Genomic DNA, 23,600 nt, shown 5'->3' with positions numbered 1-23,600 from the left:
AGTTCCCCGTGCATCTAAAAATTACACTTACTAAAAGACAAACAAATCGGGAGAAAACGGACAGGACTTTACGGACTAAAAACAGGCGATCCTTACAAACTTTGAATATTGGTATATAGTTTGTGGGGGAGTTACGGGGTAAGGAAATGGAATTGACGGAAGAAATAAGGCAAACTAATAAAAGTCATACAAATTACTATTATTATTCGACAAAGCAGATAGCGCTGTTCTCTACCACCTCCGCACTGTTTCCAGACCGTTTTTTAACAATGTAGAAATATTATTTATTAACAAAATATATAATCTCAATCATGAAAATGTATTATTTAGTCATTGAAAAGAATATTATTTTTCTTGACGATCAAATAATATGATTATGCATGATTTTAAACAAGAATGAACAGTTAATATTACATCAGATAAACCGGTATCAGAGAATCGGCAACGATGTTTTCTCATATTTCTTCACTGCCATTATAATGTGGACCTCACTAAAGTATCCGGAAGTCAGAGAATCGGCAACGATGTTTTCTCATCTTTCTTCTCTGCCATTATAATGTGGACCTCACTAAAGTATCCTCATTTTCATAGTACCCCATTTTCTTTTCAAGAAAATGTCAAGTGAAATATTGTTATATGTTGTAATTAGAATTAAGTTTTTAATTGTTATTTAGTTTAGTTTGTATGTTGAGTTTATGTACCACATTTCAATGTATCAATATTCTTATTGATGAGTCAAATCATGTTTCGAAATTTTCTTCTGGGTTACCTCGTTCTGATGGTACCATTATTGTGTGCTCGTGGCTGTAACAGCTGTAGTTTGGTGCGGGTGTGTGAGAGGGCTCTTTTCTAAAAATATTCGTTGAATATTTGTTAAATATTTTGTAGATGAGTGAGCGAGCCCAAATTTTATAGAACGGCTAGTAGAGTCAGAGCCGCGCGCACCAGTAACAGTCAATTATCAAATCATTTTTTGAATGAATCACTTTAGTAATTACTGTTTTTGTATATTGGAGCCATTTCTCATCATTCAGTTCAAATTAACTTGATCAGATCATTTAGATGGAAGAATTTAATGTTGTTAGAAAACCTAAGAATTTTGTATATTTCCACAAATAATTTTAAATACTACAGCATTGAAATACTTTTCGTCGATGTTCACTGTCATAATTAGCATAAATTTCTTTTTTCTTTTGACTCTGTATAAGCTCAATGATTCTTTTCAAATGTACAGAATCAATTGAAATTTTAATTTTATAGTCTCTGCAAAATTCAAATTCATCGTTTCTGTCTTTAAAAGGATTGAGCTTGAATTTTTATCAATCATTCAGAGACATAAATTGTTAGTTTGGATCTATTAATGAAAGCAATTATTGATTTCTCAATATCAACAGCCTCAATTTGATTATTTGTAGCTGTTGTAAGTTGTTTATCTGAAATTTACATTCAAATGCCCTGATATTTTGGCATATAAAGCTAAAATACTACCTACTCTGTATAAGAATCAATTAACCTTCTTTATTAGGATTGGATCTGTGCTTCTAGACAACAGTTTAAAATACATCAAAGCTTTGATAAATCCAATAAAAATAGATTCTACTGATTAATGACGTAAAATTCCAATGAATAACTAAATACATTCTACAAAGTGTCCCAAAAACTTGTGATCTCATGTGAGCTCACCAAATCCAAGCACACTGATCTTCTGTAATAATTCGTCTTCCAACCCTGACTTTGGCATCGGATCTTAGAGTTTGACCTGGTTCTGATGCAGGTTTTACTATTTCTTGACTGGTCATTTAATCCGTTAAATCCGTTAAATCAATCACAAATCGCGAATCCTTATCACCCATAATTTCAAGTTAATACCTTTAAAAAATACATATTTTCAACATACCTTTGAGATTAATAATGTTGGTTATAGTTTGTACAATACCATGTTAATACGAGGTAGAATAACTTACCTGAGTCACACGTTTTTGGTGCAACCTCTGTAGATCTTGTTCATTAGAAGCAACAATATTATGTATGCGTACTAATAATTTCCAATCCCAACATTGTGTGCTTTATTGAGGCATTAGGTGGATTGACCAAGTTAGTCTATCTCCATGGGTGTTTTGTTGCGATTTAAACAATAAATGACTAAAATTAAGTTGAAATCTGTTTTCAAATAACTATTTATTATTGAAATAGAAATTAGTAACCTAGAAAACCAAGTTATTAATTTCATCCCAATTCTTGTAAACTATTTATTTCATCGACGCAATCGAAGTATAGTTGTTGTTAAAATTGTTAGTCACCGGTACTGGTTATATGGATGTAATAGAAGAATCTATACAATTGTATGCAGAAAAATGTTGACCAATAGTACTCATTTGTGAAACTGTTTTAATAAACTAAGTACTGATAACTGTATTGTTTCATTATGAAAAACAAAATATTCAGGAATGTTCAGTGTAGTAAAATTACAATTATCGAAAATTGAAAAGCTAAAAGAATTTATTCAATAATTGTTTAAAAGAGTTCAAATTAGCATGATATATTTATGCTGAACTTGAATCTATTCATGACTTTTGTCTGGCAACTGTCTTTGATACAGACTCTTTTTCATTTGAATCATATTCAGTAGGGTATTAAACTATAGTCAGTATTTTCGATTTGCTCTGTAAGAACTCTTCTTAATCATACATGAAACTTGATGATAGAAAATCTCCAATGACTAAATTCATATGGCAAATGCATTATAAGTCTGAGCATTGTGAAAAGTGATTTAAATCAGGATTGTTTGTTTTCTCTCCAACCAACTAGGGTAGAATATTTCGTATCATAGTGATAAAGTTAAGAATATTTGGTTCAATAAAAATAAGATTGAATCACTCTTTTGTGTCAAAATTCCCTGGTCAATGATATTGGAAAATTGAAATATGTTCATGTTTATGAACTTGATTGATAGCTAGCAAAACTTGCTACTAGAGAGTATTCTCAATGTAAAAAAAACATTGTAGAGGACTGAGGATTTTGAGAAAGTAAAAACCTAAAAGACATAGCCCTATTTCGGACCGTTTAATGTTATCTTCATTTGGGAGAGAAATAGTACAAGGTATCCTTAGTGCTTCTCTCCTGATTTGTGGTTTTTGTGAAAATAAAATGAATAATAACTAAAAATTTCCTAAACACTATTATATTAAATATGTATTTTTGAATTATTGCAATATAATTGATGAATGTAGCCTATATATGTGACCTAACCTACTCGTATCAAAAGAGAAATTCTTTTCTGAAAGTGAATTTTCTAAAATATAACATAACTATATTTTATCTGCTATTGTGAATTTTTCAAATCTGTCTTACAGAAAAATGTGTGAGTTACTAGAATGAGACATTCCTGAATATTCAAGTGTTATCCTTCTGAAAATTTCACTCAGTTTGCAATGGATCTCAAAGTTTTTGGATACCGTAGCAATAGGTAATGGCTGATTCTGAAAATGAATAATGTAATTATAATACACTGTAATTGATAATATAATCTATCAGCATATGGTTATACATATACTATGGTTGGAGAGATAATTGAATAAAACTGAATTCTTTGAAAAGGAAGAATCTGATGTGCAATGTTGAATGGTTCACTTAAACCACTTCAAATCTTATTTCGTTGAAATTGCTTTCAAGACTTCATCATTTGATGAAGTAATGATGGGATTTCTATTACCACATTAATAAATAATATGGGGAAAATTTTTCAAACTGTCTGAATCCATTCACAGTTCCAGTAAGTTTGTACTCGCTAAATTTGAAAGTCTCCCTACTCTCGTACAAATTGTATTCATACAACGCTTAAAAAAAATAATCAATGAACATGCCCAATTAAATCAATAATATTTGAGAAAGGGAGCTCATGTACTAGGTTCAAATAATTTTCAACCAAACGATAGCTTTTTAAGCTAAATTGTTATGCAGTGAGAATGGTGCATTCTATCAGTTCTGGTTAAAAGTCACAAGAATGAATTAGATTTATTTGCCATAAATTTTACAAAATGTATAAGCTCGTCATATAAAAAAACAGAGGAATTATGAGGAGTTAACAAACTTTTGCAAAACCTATTTTTAGAAAATCTTTTGAATACAACTAATTTATGGAATCAGCTTCATATTCCAAAGAAAGTTGCTTTCAAATTCATCTTCTAGCTCTAATTATTTGAACATTTAGTTAAATATAATATTTTATAAATGTATGTTAGGTAACTTGAATTATTGTTATCAAGTATGAATGACTGAATATCCTTCAGCCAAGAAGAGAAAGTAATGTTGTGAATCTTTTCAAATTCTGCAAAATAACGTTAATATGCTTCTGTATTACATGAAGCCCAACAGATCCATTTGTTATGAGTTGCGAGGTTAAGTATGCTCTGGCGTCTCTTTAAATGAAAGGTAAACAAAATTATTCTATCTGTTACTTCTTATAATTTGTAAATAAAAAAGAAAAATGCATCCGTTGTGTGAATGGTGATGAGATTCCACAGATATTGCTTTTCTCTTCTTGGTGATAATTTTGTGTTTGTGGAGAGCATTGGGCTTCTTATAGCATGAGATCGTTGGTTAATCGTCCGCAATTATTTTCCGTATTACTAGTTTTGCCTGGTTATTTAGTTAGAATTGATATTTCGAGCACTGAAAATGTTATAGCTAGTGGTCTAGATGTGTCAGTACTTTAAAATTGCATTTTTTAAACATAAAAGCTTGGAGTGATGTTTGTTCCCAAATTTAGCTTGCTTGATCGAAGTGTCGATTTGACGAGAGTATTGTAATCTCTGTTTGATGGAATGTTACATGAGCTGTATGCACTAAAGCTGTGTTTACACCAAAGTTATTAAAAAAATATTAATAAATGAATCCTTATAGATTCTATTAGATTGAACGGAACTTGACAAACACATATGTTCATCATGTGTATGATAAGTTATGTTCAATCTAATAGAATCTATAAGGATTAAGTTATTATGATTTTGTTAATAACTTTGGTGTAAACGCAGCTTAAGCTCCAATGCCCTCTATAAACTTGTATGTATCTGTCTGAATATTGTTTATAATATGGTACCCTACTTTAAAAATGATTAGAACCAATGTATCCTCATTGTACCTTGAAAAATTCTGAATTCTAGAGTGCTTGTAATAAATAATGAATATAATTTTATTTCCAATTTTGTTTATAATATGGTACCCTACTTTAAAAATTATTAGAACCAATGTATCCTCATTGTATCTTGAAAAATTCTGAATTCTAGAGTGCTTGTAATAAATAATGAATATAATTTTATTCCCATCAAATTCATTGAACACAGACAACGTCAAGTTGTAATAATTATTATTGTAAACCTAGATCAAATTAGACTGTGATTGGAATAGAAATTTAGACTAGGAATATTTCTATTATAAAACAATAGAACCTGATATTTTAAGCTATATTTCCTTCCAATCAACTCTGATGAATTTGAATAAATAAATAAATATTGAGGTGCTTGTGATTGGAATAGAAATTATTCAGACTAGGAATATTTCTCTTACAAAACAATAGAACCTGTTATTTTAAGCTATATTTCCTTTCAATCAATTCCGATGAATTTGAATAAATAAATAAATATTGAGGTGAAAGTGTATTCTAAATATATTAGAATTTGAGTATAGAATAAATCGATTGCACGGAAATAATGTTTCGATATTTTGAATATTAATTCTATGAAAAAATATAATGTAATTGATCGAATAATTTGTTGTAGATGTGAAATAATAGATGTTTCTTGTTGTGTTGCAAATATATTAATTTTTGACAGTTGTTTCAAGCTGTATCGATAAAATAAAATATGCTATTATTTGTATCATAATTTCATATTGATGTTTGCATGCAAATATGTATTTTCCAAAATGTAATATCTTCATTTTAGAATGTTATTATGCTCTTCTGTATCCCTTGGAAATACTTGGTTCAAATAAATAATAATCGATGTATGACATGTTTCATGTATAGTATGATTATTGTAAATAAGACTGTTGGCTATTTTAGAAATGAATTGTTACTATGTAGTAGTATTTTTTGATTGTACAAATTGCTAATATTTATCTTGTGAGTGCATGATCAAGTCTGAATATTATTAAGGATGAATGTTTGGAAAGCATAGGGATTGCGTTATCCAATGAATGTAGCTATCTCTAAGATACTGGAATGAAGAAGTATGTCCCAATAAGTGAATGTCGGAAAAGTCACCCAACACAGGGATTTTATAATATTATTTTAAATCCAATATTACTATCGAATTCTTCAATATAATAACTCTGCTTACGTAAAATATTATTTACTCGAATGTAACAAATGAAATGAACCCAACAATCAGCAGATTTGGAACTCTATGGATAGTGCTGTGTGGGGCTATACAGTATAAAATACATAGATTGCAAATGATGATTAGAGACAAAGTACCAGTCTTATCTCGATTGACTGACAAGACTGATCATCTCGATTGTTTGCAGTTCAATTATACCAGTATTTGGGGTTAAATTATTCATTTATTGTATAAAACACTATAATCATAATATAATTATGACATTAAAATATAATGTCATATGATATTAGAATATCGTTTCAAATAAATTTCGACTCGATGAAAACCATATTGAAAAAAATTGTGTAATGTATACGTAGTTGAACCAATTAGCCGCTTGAAATACATATAAGGCTAGGTTTTTAGGGGTTTACAATTATTCATATCACTCAGCGGACGTCCGAATTATCGGTGCTCTACTGTCTCTTTTAAATAGAGTGTGAAATAAATTAGAATATGTAGAAGTTTTTATCTACTGTATTTCTATTGTCTATACAATATAGTAATAATAATTTCTCTGGATGTTGGACGACACATCCAGAGGAGTTTATTCATAAATTCAGGAACATTACATATTATTTTTTCATACATTTCCAATAATATAACAATATTCAAGGTTTACAAAATGATACCTCACTATATATGTGTCGAGGTTATCATCAAATTAATACAAGAAGAGTGTGAAATAAATTTGAATCTGTATTATTAAGTGTTTATTGTTTGCGTGGGAATTTCACGATTGCCTTGTGTTGCAGGACCCGATGAACGCGAGTGAGACGGTGATAGTGATCCGGTCCTTGGTGCCAGGCGGCGTGGCGCAGGTAGACGGCCGTCTGATCCCAGGCGACCGCCTGCTCTCAGTGAACGACACGGCCCTGGACAACGCGTCCCTAGACCAGGCGGTGCAGGCGTTGAAAGGCGCCGCCAAGGGCGTCGTTCGGATCGGTGTCGCCAAACCGTTGCCGATTCCCGACTCGGTCAGCCACAGTCAGGTGAGTAGTGATCCCCCCGCACCCGCACCCTTCACCACCACGCATCACGGCGAGTACTACAACGATGTCGCCGATGGAGGCTCGGCCTCGCTACTCAAGTCTGAGAGCTTCTAGGTGCCAACCACCGTTCATTCGTTTGCTACAATTAATGAATGAATGGACCCATAGATGTCAACAACCGTTCATTCGTTTGCTGCAATTAATGAATGAATGGACACATAGATGCCAACCACCGTTCATTCATTCGTTTGCTTCAATTAATGAATGAATTGACCCATAGCTGCTAACCACCATTCATTCATTCGTTTGCTACAATTAATGAATGAATGAACCCATAGATGCCAACCACCGTTCATTCATTTGCTACAATAAAAATGAATGAATGGACCCACACTAGGTTGATCAATTTCGCGTTTCTGTGCAGCCTCAATATAACTGTCTTTGAATTCATTCATTGATAATAATCGTTCATTCGTTTGCTACAATTAATTAATGAATTGACCCTTTGATGTCAACCACCATTCATTCATTTGCTACAATGAATGGACCCACACAAGGTTGATCGATTTCTCGTTTCTGTGGAGCCTCAATATAACTGTCTTTGAGTTAATTCATTGATAATTACAAAAAACTACTATTTCCCATTTTTGAAACACTAAACAATTATCAAGTACCCTTTATTTCTTTACAACAGGTAAAAGTAGTGTGACTTGAATATGGATATTTTAACCACTTGTAAGAAATGGTATTTTTGGTCAGTTGAGTACAAAACATTGGTTTAATAACTAGAATTGGGAAGTTATAACACTAGCCATACTATTTTAAATTTTCTGAGTTCGAGATTTAGCTCAGTTCAAGACTTTAAACAGCTGGAGTCAGAAAATTGGCTTTCCGAAACTGGGCGTAGTCGCAGTTTTTATGAAAATCTTTATTTACTCATTTCTATAATTGGGAACGTTTTTCTTTGACGAAATGAAACATTCCTAAATAATTCAAAATAGCTGAAACTTTACACTATTTTCTCTGTCTTTTATTTTGTGATCAATTTTCTAGTTTTTAGAAAATTAATTTAAACGTAGATTACGACTACGCACCGTTTCGGAAAGCAAATTTTCTGACTCCAGCTGTTTAAAGTCTAGAACTTGGCTAAATCCCGAACTCGGAAACCGACCCCAAGAGTTCATAATAATAAACGACAGAAGAATAAACCATGGAAGGCAGTCAGTTACAGAATAGAATTTATGAAGATGATGATGATGATGATGATGATGATTTCTGTCCATATTTCGCCACGTCATCATGTCTTTGAATTCTATTCTGTAACAGAATGCCTTCCATGGTTTATTATTCTGACGTTTATTATTATGAGCTGTTGAACTCATAATAATAATGGTTACTGTTGAAACTTCCCAATTTTAGTTATTAAATCAATGTTTTGTACTCAACTGACCAAAAATACATTTTTTTTACCAGTGGTTGAGATATCCAAATGAAAGTTATACTACGGAACTTCAATCAACTACTGTGACGACTGTTCCCGGACGTTTTAATGGCACTTCTCCCATTTTCAGAGTGTAGAGAGTATATCGATCTGCGGCAATAATTGAGAGTTTCGATGTACACTTAACAAGAAGCCTAATGACTTGATACAATCACATAATATGAAACATAACCATTCTACAAGTTTCACATTTTTATCATGGTTTTCTTATTTAGGAAAGTTTCACTTATAAAATTAAAAATTATTTATCTCTCATAAAGAAAAAGTATAGGGCTAAACTTTATGTAAAATTGACTTTTCATTGAACCGCTAGACTTTATAATGAGGCTTCACTGAATTTATAATTATTATTGGATACGTTACGAAAATCTCCCCACTTCCAAATGTAATGAGAGCACAAAATTACGTCCAGCACACACTTTTAAAGGGAGTATTATCGTGTCTCACTTATGATTGATATTGAAGCATTTAATTTTAATTATAATCCACAAATTAATATTTATCAGTGAGAGTTTTTCGCACAGCATCACTGTATTATAATATTATCAAACGACGATATGAATGAGATCTGTTTTCATGAACAGAAGCTTCCAGTGTTCTTCTTTGATGTAGTGTTCACAGTTTTCCTATTTCCAAAACTCCAACAAGTTGAAAATAGAAAAAAGGAGTTCACTTTAGGTTTTAAAGCTCCCTATTGGGAGTATTCATTATTAGAAACATCTGAATTTAAGATTGTGCATTCCCAAAAAATGCATTGCAATAATGAATTTAATTGTGTGATTTAGCTTGCACCCTGCAGCTGAAATAGCACTGCGAAATAATAATAATATTTAATGCAAAAAGAAGAAATTTCAAGAAGATATAAACCATGATATAAATAATTGTCTCACGACTATAATATTATCACTTGATACATTATTTTAACATTTCTTATTTATTTTCATTGTAAAGTTGAATAACCAACCATTTTACATAGGCTAATTTACAATGTTGATAATGTGTCGGCTGAAAAATTTAATACTATTATTTACAATGAAAAAAATTATGATAAAATTTAAATAACGATTCATTATTCAAAAAACATGAAGAATTGACGTTTTATAACGTTACTAATATTATTAATTTTCAAAAAAACATGATATACAACATGAGTTAATTGTATATCGATCTTTTCCAATTTAACATTTTGAACTTTTGAAACTATCTTCAAGAGACAGATCTGTCTTTTTTATAAGTTATCAATCAAAATCTTCTGACCGAAATAGCAGTATTTTACACGTCAAGTAATTACAATTTATTACAATCGATTTCTTACTTTTATATTTTTTGTTTTATTGAATAAAATATAAGAGTTGTTGTTCAATTCGTATATTCATATTCTCAAAGAACAAGTTTTATCACAAATCTGCTATTTTGATCAAAATTTAGTGGTTGAGTTCAAATCACAAACTTTTTAGTAAACGATGGATAAAAACTCGATTGCACAAGTACTTATTACGATGACTATAATATTGAATAATCCACCCAATTTATGTGGATGACTCATGAAGTATATTTGTTTAATTTAATAAGTAAACTTTAAAATTTCTCTCACAAAAATATTTTAAGCATATATTTGTAATAGCTTAATTGAAGCTTTCAATCCAAAGCATAATGTAATTTGTGAAATATTCACAAGCAGGAGTGGTTCGAATTTAATTTTTGTGAACTTGAATTGATTCACATGTCATGTTTTATTAAAAAAATCTACAAAAAGTTTGATGAGATAAATTGTGCAAGATTCGTGCAATCAAGTTCTCACTTGAAATGTTTTACGTACATATTGAATAGTGATATTTATTATAGATAGATGTTGATATGTACTGCACAAAATTCAGGTTAAATTAGTGACCGAGTTTACAAAATTTACAAGCACCTGAATTATAGTCAAATTTTTAATGATCTGTTTCTTCAACTTACAAACAAATATTTTATTCGTCTTGTTTGTAGTAGATATTGGTGTTTTTTATTAATCGTATAAGAACTAGAAGTTTAGTAGAACTAGGCATGTCAATTTATCATTTTAAAATTTGTTAAAGACAATTCATGTAGACTATTTCAAGCTAATTCGGTGTAATAAAGTATATCAGTTAATGGCATGTCTACTGTATCGTTGGCCATTTGCAATTCGCATCAAAATAAATGGAAGATAATTTAAGCGATTGTTGTTACATTAGAATTCATTTTCCATCAATAAATTCAGTATCGGTTGAGATCAGCCGTGAAAACTGCAGTAACTTATTGTGTAGACTCATATAAACTGCATTTTTTTCAACATGAAAATTTTAACGAAATTTTTATTTTTAGAATTTCTATGATAGAAATGCTTTCAAGTGGAATGAGATCTGAGTAGCTGTATAGATTTTGTATTAATGAATTTTTATTCAATTTCTGGAAAACCAAACAATTTGCATTTGATAAGACAATCATTCTACTCAATAACAATAAACTCATCAGAGAACATATTTATATACTGAAAATTATCAAGCATCGCAAACACTGTAACTAAAAACGCTCATATTTTCCAAACTGTAAGGATTTATTCTTCTAATCCAATACGTCTAGCATCAAAATATATGTCAAAAGTTGGAAAATATAGGCTAACGTTTGTAATAGAGTGAGCTATTTTAAATCGTTGAATTTTATAACAGAAAGTTTTAGCTTACTTTTCTTAATCCTAGTTTGATCCATTTTACAGACTCTTATAAATAGTTTGAGTGCCCATAAAGTAAAGAAACGAGATAGCTGGCTCAGAAAATACGAGTAAATCAAAAGTCAACAAATTATATTTTTAACGTTTTCAATTTTAACACTGACGTGTAGGTTGATTAACAATAGTAATGCATTTGTTTATCTAAAATTAGGATGGTGATATTTTTATTCATAAATGAAAATCTTGGCCTTAAGAAATGAAGCTCAGTTTCGTGCAATATTCGCCAAAAATTAGTGTTATTTTTAAAGATATAGATTGATATTGATGGGGCCTACATTTGAGATCTTCAATCTTGTTAGAGTGTTCTTCAGCATATTCAGTAAATTACTCTGCTCCGAAATTATGATTTAGCTTACTGCGAGAGTGAATGAGAACTTTGAAACAAAAGCTATCTATCATATGGATTAATCTACTGATCACAACATGAAAACCTATTGTATTTATCAAATATATTCACCACAGAGCACTTCTATACCTACTTAATTATTACAGTATTATTATGATTTATAAGAATCTCTTTAATCCAACTTGAATGGCAGTTTCAATCGATTGAGTGGCTGTCACGCTATGTGACTTGGCTATATGTAACTTCTATGTTCAACTGGCCCAGTAAAAACTTGAAACTTGAACTTGAAATTATTACCAAAAATAGAATGATGAAGTGAGAGTATCCGGATAGTAAAGAGTTGATAATTTCAGAGTATTCAATTACTAATCACAGGCCTACTCATTTTGCAAGGATTAAAGTATTAGAAGTTGCCAACTTGTTTTCTGATTTATTTTCAATGTATTGTTGGTAGGACCCCTTGAAATGAAGCTTTCATAATCAATGGTTCCGTTCTCGGGAAAGGCCTTCAGGGTAGAAAGACCTCTTACTGTCTTGCACCGTCTCATTTTTATAAGAAAACACTGAACACTGTACCTCTATCCATCCATGATATACCAATCACTTTTTCTTGAAACAATCTTTACGGGTTTCGCTTTTTCTAAGCTCAGTATTAAATTTAGAAAAAAATATGAGATTGGTATGCACATTCAAATTGTAGTTTTATATTTTTGTAATGTGCTTTTCATTATGATAGTTTGATGACTGTTCTAATATTCCATTCCAAATGTATGGTCCGGTATTTAATATTGTGAAAAACCTTTACAATGTAGTAAAGCAAATAGTCTTCTACAGTATTAATATTATTCTTTTGTAGTACGGTACCAGTTGAAATAGTCTATTATCTTTAATTATCCTTCGTTCGTGATAGTTGTTATCACCCCATTAGAATTTAATATGTCAGTCATCAGTAGGAAAGTCTATGTTTCAAGTGTATTGTTCACTTATTGATAGTTGTATTATTCAGTTCTAGGATAAGAATTTCTTAATCTATACTATATCTCAGAATCTACCTATATCCTTATAAATTTCAATACAAATGATACGTCAATTTGGAATGAACGGGTGTTCAAGTATGTTATGTTTCCAGTTATACAATCTGTGAAAATTGATTCATCAATATGAACGAAGTAAGGACCAATTAAGATTAAAGAAAAATAGTATACACATTCCATTTTTAATAATGAAAATATGTTGTGAATGTGAAGATTTTTATGCACTTGATAAACAATATTTCGATTACCACCATTATTTCAGTAAAAGAATATTTGTAATTGTTGTTATCAATTACATTTTGTAAAACACCAGGTAACTAGAATGCTAATTCTAATTACTTGATAGAACAGTATTATGTTTATCATGAATAATCCACATAACTGTTATACATGTAATAGCAATTTGCTCTAATAATATTGTAACTAGCTACATCGAAATTCATATAATATGCCCATTCGTAGTTTATTCTAAATCATTTATAATGTTGTTTATCCCTACATGTGAATTAGGAGTAATATATTTAATCAATGAAAGTACCAATGTTATTGATAGTCAATGTTTAATGTACTTGCATGTATTGGATGTTCAAATTAATATTTTTGGTTCAATTCTAATTTAGAAGTTTAATATTTAATGTGTAGTGCAGAACTCAAATTATCTGGTCGAAATAACGTACTCATGGTTGAAAGTAACACAGTAAAATGTAGTCTGAATGTTGTATTTATCTAGATTACAAATTTTTAAAAAATTACCGGGCAATTCTATAATAATTTTTTGTCAATCTTCAGATGGCCAAATACTTTAATCTCAATTATTCTTCTCTAACATAAACCTAACAATTTTTCTCTTAAATTCCATTATTTTCATTTTAACGTTTTAAGCAAAATTGGTGACTTCATTGATGTTATACCTCAATTATTTGTTCTAAGAAAGGTTTTCTTTCTTCTTTAAAATAATTATCATTCATTAATGCTGTGTTGTTTTTAGCATTAATTAATGTTTTAACAGATAGCATAATAACTTTTCTAAGATATAAGTTATTATAACTTGCGTTCTATGGCTAGAATTACTTTCAGAAGTTTCTCTGATAATTCCTCAGAATTCTTTTTAAATATACTGAAATTAACTTGAATACTAATTGTCTTTTCATGTTAGAGATACTCTTGATTTTTTAAAAAAGGGAACTTAGATTTCTATTTTTATTTCTTGAATACTAGCTATGATATTAATTACTGAAGAACTAATATGAATACCTAAGATTTAGAGCTTCCAGTTCTTCAACTGAGGTTTATCAATTATGTTATCAAGAAGTAAAATTATTGGTTCTCATTCCAATGATTTATTGGTGAATATGCCAAGAATACAGTTTTTCTGGGACAGTAATTTTTCTCCTGAAAATGAAAAATATTGTCTACACTCTTACACTCAATTTTTTCCTGAATCTTTTTTTTTTGTGATGATAGTTTATTCCATTTTCTAAATTTCCAAGTATGGCCTAAAGTACTTGATATTCATTCTCCACCTGGATAAATTGAGTTAAATTATTGCTTCATCGCTGTTATACTTACAATGGTTTAATTGGAAGTCTCAATGATACTGGTTTGAGGTTCACATCAATCTTTGTGAATATTGTTATCAAATTTTTATATATTCTATTTTTTGTATTTATTTTAATGGTTTAGAATAAGTATTGTACTTTATTAATTGTGTTGAAAACATTCCATTGTTTATCAAATTATATATATATATTGTATAAGGTAGCCTTGTATGACTTTTGCTATGATGTTTTAAAAGGATAGTTTACTAATTAATGATAATGGAAGATTTCATGGTTGTTCAGATATCTGGTGGCTATTATCAATATAATTAATTATGATACTTGAATAATTATCAATATTATCTATGATTAATAGAAGTACTGTATCTACTTTTTATTGAGAATTGGGTTCATCTTGATCATTATTTATCACTTTTCTAATCAAACAAACAAGAAAATGATAACTTTTGTTATTAAATCCAAGTTTAAATGCTATATGATTTTATATGAGGCGAAATGCCTCATAATTATCAAAAGTCCTCTTCAATTGGTTATTAAAAATCAACTCCATAAGAAATTCAGGTATCACTGAATGACCATTATTCCACAGTAATTGTACTTTACTTTATTACTGTAATTGGGTTTTTGAATATTTCTGTTTAATATCTAAGTTGATACTGTATTTTTTATGTTGTTGTGCTAAACATACTAATATAATGATGTAGAAATGAACAGTATTTGGAATAGTTGAATGTCTTTGTATGCTCTGTTTTATTTATTGGAATTCTTCAAAGGTGAGTCGTTTATCAGCAAATTATATAATCATTTTGATTGTAATGATAAAATTATGCATGAGATCAAAGAACTCTCAAACTTAGTGAAAGTTTTAATATCAAATTATTGACATTAAAGGGCCGTTTGCACAGTCAAAGCTCAAACTGAATTTAATTAGTTGATGGCTTAAACTTGAAATAAACCACATTATAACGAACGAGACTTGATATGGATTTAATCCAGTTTAGAAGGAAAATTTATTTAAACTGAAACTGTGCAAACAGTGTGAATGTAATATTTTCTATTACTGGTTCCTGACAAATGAAAATATTCAGCGCGTTTTTTGACATGTAGAATATTGAACTCATCGTGTATATTTTGCTTTTATTCTTAAAATTTTAAAGAATTCATCCCATGCATAATTTTGTAGTTTAAATTATTATTAACAGCTAGTCCTTCTCTCTTAATGCATCTCAAGCTTCAATAATTTATCATTCTGCAAATGAATGCATGAGCGTTAATCCATTCCGATAGATGAATTCACTCCTTTTTTCTTACTTTCCATAAATTTCTTCAACATTCCATTTTTATATGACATGTAAGTATAAATGAAAATTGTCGTTATGAGAGCATTTTTTGAAGATTCAAGTATTAGTTTGTCTAGCACAGTATACCAGGGTATTGCATTTTATACACAAAAGCCGATCCGTATGCTGTTAGGCCTAAGTTCAGTTCAGTTTAGTTCAGTTACCAGACAACACACATTACAGAATTGCAATGTATGGTAATGAATGTTGCTTTTATATATGTATGTGTCCGGGATATTGTATTATATGAATTTATATTAAATATTGCTATTACTTTGGGGTTAAATAAAAGCGTCTAAATTTATGAAAGAAGAATATGCTTGTTTTATTTCTATTCTTGACCTGACTCGTTCTCCTTCAAAACATTTCAAAACACAAATACAAACCGGAAATGTTTTCATTGCCAAAAAGCATCATTGTAACGAAATTTTCTCACATCAATATTCATTCAATAATGATTGATCGATCAGTTGCAATTAGAATCGATGTAGATTGATTCATTTATTTTAATTTTATTGTTAAAAGGCAATGTGGCTGACGGATTGTGCATTTGTGTATTGAATCTCTACCCTTTTAGTCTTAGCAACAAAATTATTTACTAGAACTGGAATCAGCTAACTCAACTTGTTCAATTTTATATTTTATGATTTGATATAAAATTATTCATGAGATTCTCTTCTTGTTTATCAAGTAATACTACAATTGTTATTGAATATTGAGTGATTATCACTCCAGGACCGCATTTATTGAGTTAACATAAATTTTATTCATTACAAAATTCTATATTGCAAGTGATGATAGTACAGTATATATTTTTTCTATACAATCTACTCGAAGCAGAGATATCAAATTGGAGCTCTTTCTACTGTCAGAGAAGTAAAGAACTGGAAATGATGGACTTTGTTCAAAACTCATGACTTTATTCATTGCAAAAATTGTATATTGCAAGCGAAAATATGCTGTAATGTTTCTGTGCAATCTACTGGAAGCAGAGATAACAAATTTGAGCTCTATCTACTACTGTCAGATAAGTAAAGAACTGGAAATAATGGACTTTTGTTCAAAACTCATGACTTGATTCATTACAAAAATTGTATATTGCATGCAAAAATAGGCTATATGTTTGCTGTGCAATCTACTGGAAGCAGAGATAACAAATTGGAGCTCTGCCAAAGAAGTAAATAACTGGAAATGATGAACTTTTGTTCAAAACTCATGACTATTCATTACAAAAATTGTATATTGCAAGCGAAAATATGCTGTAATTTTTCTGTGCAATCTACTGGAAGCAGAGATAACAAATTGGAGCTCTATCTACTACTGTCAGAAAAGTAAATAACTGAAGATTACGGACTTTTGTACAAAACTTATCATATTTGGATCGTAAATCACTTGTTGAGAGTATTATTCTTGTTCATTGAGACCAAACTATGATTAAAGTTTGTTGAATTGATCTGTTGGATCGTGGAACCAGTTATACAAAAAATTAATTGAGTTTTACAACTATCCAACAATGAAATATGTATGAGGTGTCAACACGAGTGATTGCATAAAAAATGTTAGCCTCAAGATTTCTTCAGATGATTTCACTCAACTCCGGTAAAGAATAGACTGCGGTAGGTTGGCCTATAGTATTCTTGTTGCTAAAGCACATAAAAGCCACTTAGTAAAGAAGATATGAAGATACTAATTCTACTTGGTAAAGAAGAAACTAAAAATAAATAGATTGAAATAGATTCTTTATAGTTTATTAATTTGAACTTCGTTAAATCTCTAGGTTTCAATGATTTACTCGAATACATTCATTAGAGGAAAATGAGCCACTTGAGAAATATGAATATTCTCTAGAAAAATTTATTCTGGAGGATATGAAACAAATCAATTTACACAGTCACTTTGTGAAATCGTTAGAATATTGATTTGAATGAACTTTTTAAATTTTATCGTTTACTTTACAAGACGCACTATTTGGGTGTTAGCGATGCCGCTGAGTAATAAGTTTCAATTTTTTTGTATTTTACTAATTGGAAATTATTACAGGCAAGAGGTATTATTTGACCATAGTAACTAGACTTAATCATATAGATCAGACATGTTATTTTCAGATCAAGAGGTAATAGACTCAATCATATAGATCAGACATATTATTATAAATCATAATTCCTCATAAGAAGTTGCAAGAAATCTTTTAAAAAAAGCGTCACCTGATGGAGAAACTACCATTTTGCTGCGTCTTATTTATTCAAAAATTTATTCCAGATGTACAATATAAATTTCTTCTCACACTAGCTATTTATTTATGGCTAGTACTACATTAGGACACCAGGCGACCAGGCTAATTCGCCAGTGGGATACCAGAGATCATATATGTCAATACTGATGTCCCAGCGGTGGCCTGAGTGAGACACCAGCCGGTCACCAAAATCTGGTGTCCCTAGTAGTGTAATAAACGCAATAAGAACCCATGACTCCCTCAGACAATTGGTTTCCCACTGGTGACTCAGCCTGGTGTCCTAATGTGATAGAGGCCTATTAGTCATTTTAAGATTATTCGTAGCTGTAACAGTTAATTGAGACTTATGGTACATGAAACACACTAGAAAATAAGAGCTGTGTTTTCAGAGACAAATTACAAGAAAGGTTACTGTTTACACAACTATATTAACAGGAAGACAAAAAGTTATTCATTAAAAACAAAATGTAAATTAAAAAATGAAAATCTCATGTAGCCTTCTCAAAGACAGTATCAATGAAAAGAACAAAAAACAACAACAATATAATGAATAGACTAGCTTCTTCGAAGATGGTCTGCAAGGACAAATGCCTGTGCGCTAACCAGAATCACATATTCAGATTCTAACAGAGAGGAAAGAAACAATTTTGATACATTCAGCAGCTTATTGAGACTAGTATTATTACATCCAGTGAATTATTGCACTGCTCAAAAAGATTATTAGTGAAGTTGTGAAGTTGAAGAACCAAATTTTAAATTGTGTAAACTTTAATGTAGAGGTGTGCTTTCAGATTATAAAACATGATACAACTTGACTAGCTAGTTTTCAATTAATAACATTCAATCTGACATCTGAGGGTATTTGAAAAATGAACAATTGAGAGCCTATACTGGTCGGCTAAGCTGTTTCTACGAATAAAATATAAAAACGAGTGTTCAAGTTTATGAAAAAAATAAAAAAATTGAAGTACCTACCCTTTTTTCATGAAAAAAATGAGTGCTTATGACCGTACAAGAAGAACTCAGTATGCAAACATGAATTTGATCATAGTATATGAGTAATCTACATCAGTTTAATAGGTACAGTAGTATATGTATAAGAAATTAAATTACGAGTTTTTGTGAAAAATATTTTAAAAGAAATTATTAAAAATTCTGAAGTCTCGCCTAGTACAGACAGGATGGTGCAGAGATGGCTGATTTTCTCAATGTTTATTAGAGCAAAGTTTCATCAAAATAATTCTAATCAGCATTTGAAGACAGCATTTATAATGTTATTTTTAAACATCACTATATCGCAGTGCCCTTACGTTAATTCAGCTTCAGAAAATTGTTAAGGCTTCAGTTCAGTTCCTATTTTGGATCTTCTGGTAAGTTCAGCTAGAAAATTATTCAGGCTCAGAAAATTATCCTTATAAAATTTCAATTTTAAAGCAAATATAATTCAATAGAGGATAGAGCAATGAACGTGTTTGTAAAGGAAAATGAGATGGACCAATAAGAGATTGTAGCGTTCTTGGGAGTTGTATTTGACAGGAAATTAACATGGAATCCTTACTTTGAGGAGATATGTAATAACATTTTACCTGGGATGTAATCAAGCTGTCTTGCGGCAGCTTGCTAGGTTGAATTATGAAAAAATACTGTTAACTGCTTATCTTGGTCTTATGCAATCATATATTGAGCATGCTACTCGTATTTTTAGTATGGGCTAATTCATCTCAATAAAATTTGGACAGACTGTTCAAGATTCAAAATAGGGCACTCAGGTGTATAGAGAAAGTGGATAGGTTAGATTATTGTAGGTTTTTTTTAAAGAACTTGGTTTCTTGACTGTACCATGTTTGTATATATATATATTATATGAAGTTATAATGTGTGAAAACAAGTAGTGTGGACCAATATTCGAATATACTATAGATTCAAAAAGAATTTTATCCTTTTAAAATTATCTGTAAATGATGTATTAAAGTGTAAAGGAACTAAGTGCTTCTAAACTCACACCAAATAGCTTATAGTGTGAAGGAACCAAGTTCTTCTAAACATACATCAGATAGTCAATTAGGCCTATACTGGCTTAATTGAAATTTACTCTATGAAGAGAGATCTTTTGTAATTCTTCCATATCAAGGTTTCACGTAATTTATTTGAGCCAAATTAATGTTTCAATGCTCTTAAGGCATCATCATCAGTGGTCATCACATAGTCTAACCAAAAAAGACCGCTTATGATGCCTTAAGTACAGTGAACCTTCAGTTTGGCTCAAATAAATGATGTGGAATTGACAATATTTATTCTATTTCACTTTAATACCGTATAATTTCATGTAGAAATTATGTATTGCAGTATCTAGTTGATACTCAAAAGGAACAATTCTTGTTTAATATCATTGTTGTTGATAGATCATTTATTTAATTTGAGTTGAACTGGTAGGAAGTATTTATTTTCAATTTATTTTGGACAATTTTCAGGAATTCGTTGAGGGATTGAGTCAAGCAACTCCAACTCTTGATGATCATTCCATGTACAGCTGTTCGGGGTCACTGCCCTCAGACATTGAAGATGATGAGGTAAATAATATAAGATCAGTATAATGGAATAAATAGAAAACATGATTCAAATATGAATCCCACTATATATATAAAAGCGAAATGGCACTCACTGACTGACTCACTCACTCACTCGCAGAACTAAAAATCTACCGGACCAAAAACGTTCAAATTTGGTAGGTATGTTCAGTTGGCCCTTTAGAGGCGCACTTAGAACGGATTTGGAAAAATTTCCAAAGATACGCCCAAAATCTGCGTTTTCCAGCTTTTTTAGCGTTTTCTCAGCTTTATCGAGAACAAATGAACAGAAAATGTTCAAATTTAGTACAGAAGCTCAGCTAGGGTGTAATACTGTTGTGTTAGAAGGAATTTGCAATAACGTCAAAGATACGCCCAAAATTAGCGTTTTCCCAGCGGTTTTTTTTTGCTTTTTCTCAGATTTATCGAGAATAAATGAACAGAAATTGTTCAAATTTAGTACAGAAGCTAAGCTAGTGTGTAATAATGTTGTGTTAGAAGAAATTTGAAGTAAGACCAAAGATACGCTCAAAATTAGCGGTTTTTTTTTGTTTTAATTCTCATAATATCCTAACGAAGTTTTCCACCCTGCACTAAATAATTGAAATTAATCGGTGATTGAATCGAGCGAGGTAGTAATTTGACTTTCTGATGGAATGAAGCATGCTCAAATGAAAAATGCAGGCGAGCGAAGCGATCCCGCTGATTTCATTTTTGGACGATCCAGTCGGGGGGTTAGGGGGCGAAGTCCCCTGGCTAGACGGATATGGCGAGTGAAGCGAGCCTGACGGTTAGTTTTACATAAAAATGTACGATGATGTGATACATCGATCTATAAAAATGTACGTGCTTCAATATGAGTTCAAACTTGAAGGAAATCTGAATCTTAGTTTTTGCTTAAAACTTCATAGAGTGGCATTATTAAGGTGTAATTATATTGGATTCGTATATGTGCAAGTGCACACTTGGTTATGCATGATCAAGCGCGCACATGAAAAACAAACTAAGGAACGAGCAATAGAAACACTCACACTAAACGCATGCACTTGATTGCGTTCAGTGTGAGCAGTTGCATGCACGTAAAAACGTGTTAGTATGGCTCTTTCCAGGCTTCGTTTTTCGGCTCATGCAAGATCTGACGTGCACTTGCTCATACACGCATCCAATGTGATCATACCCTTTAGCTGGGTTTAGGCCTACACTAAAGTTATTAACAAAATGTTAATAACTTGATCCTTATAGATTCTATTAGATTGAACGGGACTTAACAAACACATATGTTCATCAAGTGTATGATAAGTTATGTTCAATCTAATAGAATCTATAAGGATCAAGTTATTAAAATTTAGTTAATAACTTTGGTGTAAACGCAGCTTTATAATATTATAAAAATGTCTCGTTATATATTCTACACATTGATTTGTATACCTTCAGGGCTCATAAAAAGCTCAGGATAATAAAACAGCTCCATTATGAACCTCTATGACAGAAAATACTCCTGGAAAATTTTGGTAGATTAGAGCAGTCTCCATTTACTGAAAAATTAAATGAAAAGAATGAAAACTTTGTTTTGGTCTAGACACATTGTTTCCACGTTGTCTAGACTACAGCAAATTTATTATAACAGCATGTAAATTTAAAAATCCAGCTTTTCATAAAATACATTATTAGTGTTAGTTTAACTTGTTTGAGCAAGTTTAGAAATTGTTCTGATTGAAGTTATTTTTTTTTCAAGGATATTCCCCCCGCTCTTCCAACTACTCTACCTCCTATTGAAGATTTGAACACGGATGACCAATTGAGCAACGATGAATTGGTAAGTATTGCATTCAAATGTTTGAATTGCCAAGTATGGTGAACGTTTTTTCTAGAGAATTATTAAACAATACATGCAAAGATATACCGGGCAATCAAAAAGTCTCTGCGCAGTACCTGCGTTCTGTTTTACCTGAAGATTGTGTTCTGTTTAGAAGCTCGTTCGAGAAGTTACTCCCACTTTCCCCCCCTCTACTGTAATGATGGTACACGTAGGTTTAATAGATTAACACCTTGCTATTGTTATAAATATTTGTTTTTGAGTTATAGAGTGTTTTTTTTTAGTATATAGTTCACTGCGGAGGGACTTCTTGATCACCCTGTAGTATATAGTAAGGTCCACGTTATAATGTGCAATATTCGATTGACATTGGTGTTGCTATCCTTGTCCATATGACAAAGCAGATAGCGATATCCTTTCCTAGCTCTGCAACGTTGCTAGATTTTTTTTTTTAACAATGTAGAAATATAACTTATTAATAATATTCAATCTCAATTTATAAAAATGTAGGCCAAAGGCCATAGTATCCATCAAATGCCCCACTTCTCGAGTGACGCATTCTTGGAGTCGGTGATAACGTTCCCATTGCCCGTTCTAGCACATCACCAGGAATTGATGTGATTTCTTTGTGAATTGCTGCCTTCAACTCCTGAATGCTCCGAGGTTTGTTCATGTAGAACCTTGCTTTTTGATAGCTTCAAAAGAAAAACTAAACTTACCATGGGGTCCGAAAAGCGGTAGGACCAATGGAAATCTCCATTATGGGAATTCAAACGGCCAGGGAACAGCGCGTACAGCTTTCATTGATATTGTATGTGCAATTGCCCTGTCTTGCTGGAACCACTTATTGGTTCCATGTTGTGAGTATGGTGGTTATCAATTCCTGGCTTAGATCGTTAATCACTGACTCCAAAAATGCCTTACTCGAGAAGGAAGTCATTTGATGGGTGTAATTTTCAAAAACTAACAACTCATTTTCTGCTAATGAATTTCTATTGTAACTACACGTTTTTCAGTTTATTTCAATCCAATACCCTACCATAAAATTGACAGTTTGACAAGTATTTTGAAACCACCTGCGCC

At 31.0% G+C, this 23,600-nt stretch overlaps 1 protein-coding gene across 1 annotated transcript in view; it reads left to right on the top strand.

The window, feature by feature from the left end:
- LOC120349809 (patj homolog) overlaps positions 1-22,580 on the top strand; it is a 41,050-nt gene extending 18,470 nt beyond the window's left edge. The window contains 3 exon segments of the mRNA XM_039420711.1: positions 7,133-7,369; positions 20,606-20,704; positions 22,437-22,580. Coding sequence (XP_039276645.1) covers positions 7,133-7,369; positions 20,606-20,704; positions 22,437-22,559 — 459 coding nt within the window. The 3' untranslated portion in view covers positions 22,560-22,580.
- Positions 22,581-23,600: the final 1,020 nt, after the last annotated feature.

The sequence above is a fragment of the Nilaparvata lugens genome, chromosome 2 (genome assembly GCF_014356525.2).
Source record: "Nilaparvata lugens isolate BPH chromosome 2, ASM1435652v1, whole genome shotgun sequence".
Taxonomy (NCBI): Eukaryota; Metazoa; Arthropoda; class Insecta; order Hemiptera; family Delphacidae; genus Nilaparvata; species Nilaparvata lugens.
This window is presented reverse-complemented; position numbering and strand designations above follow the sequence as displayed.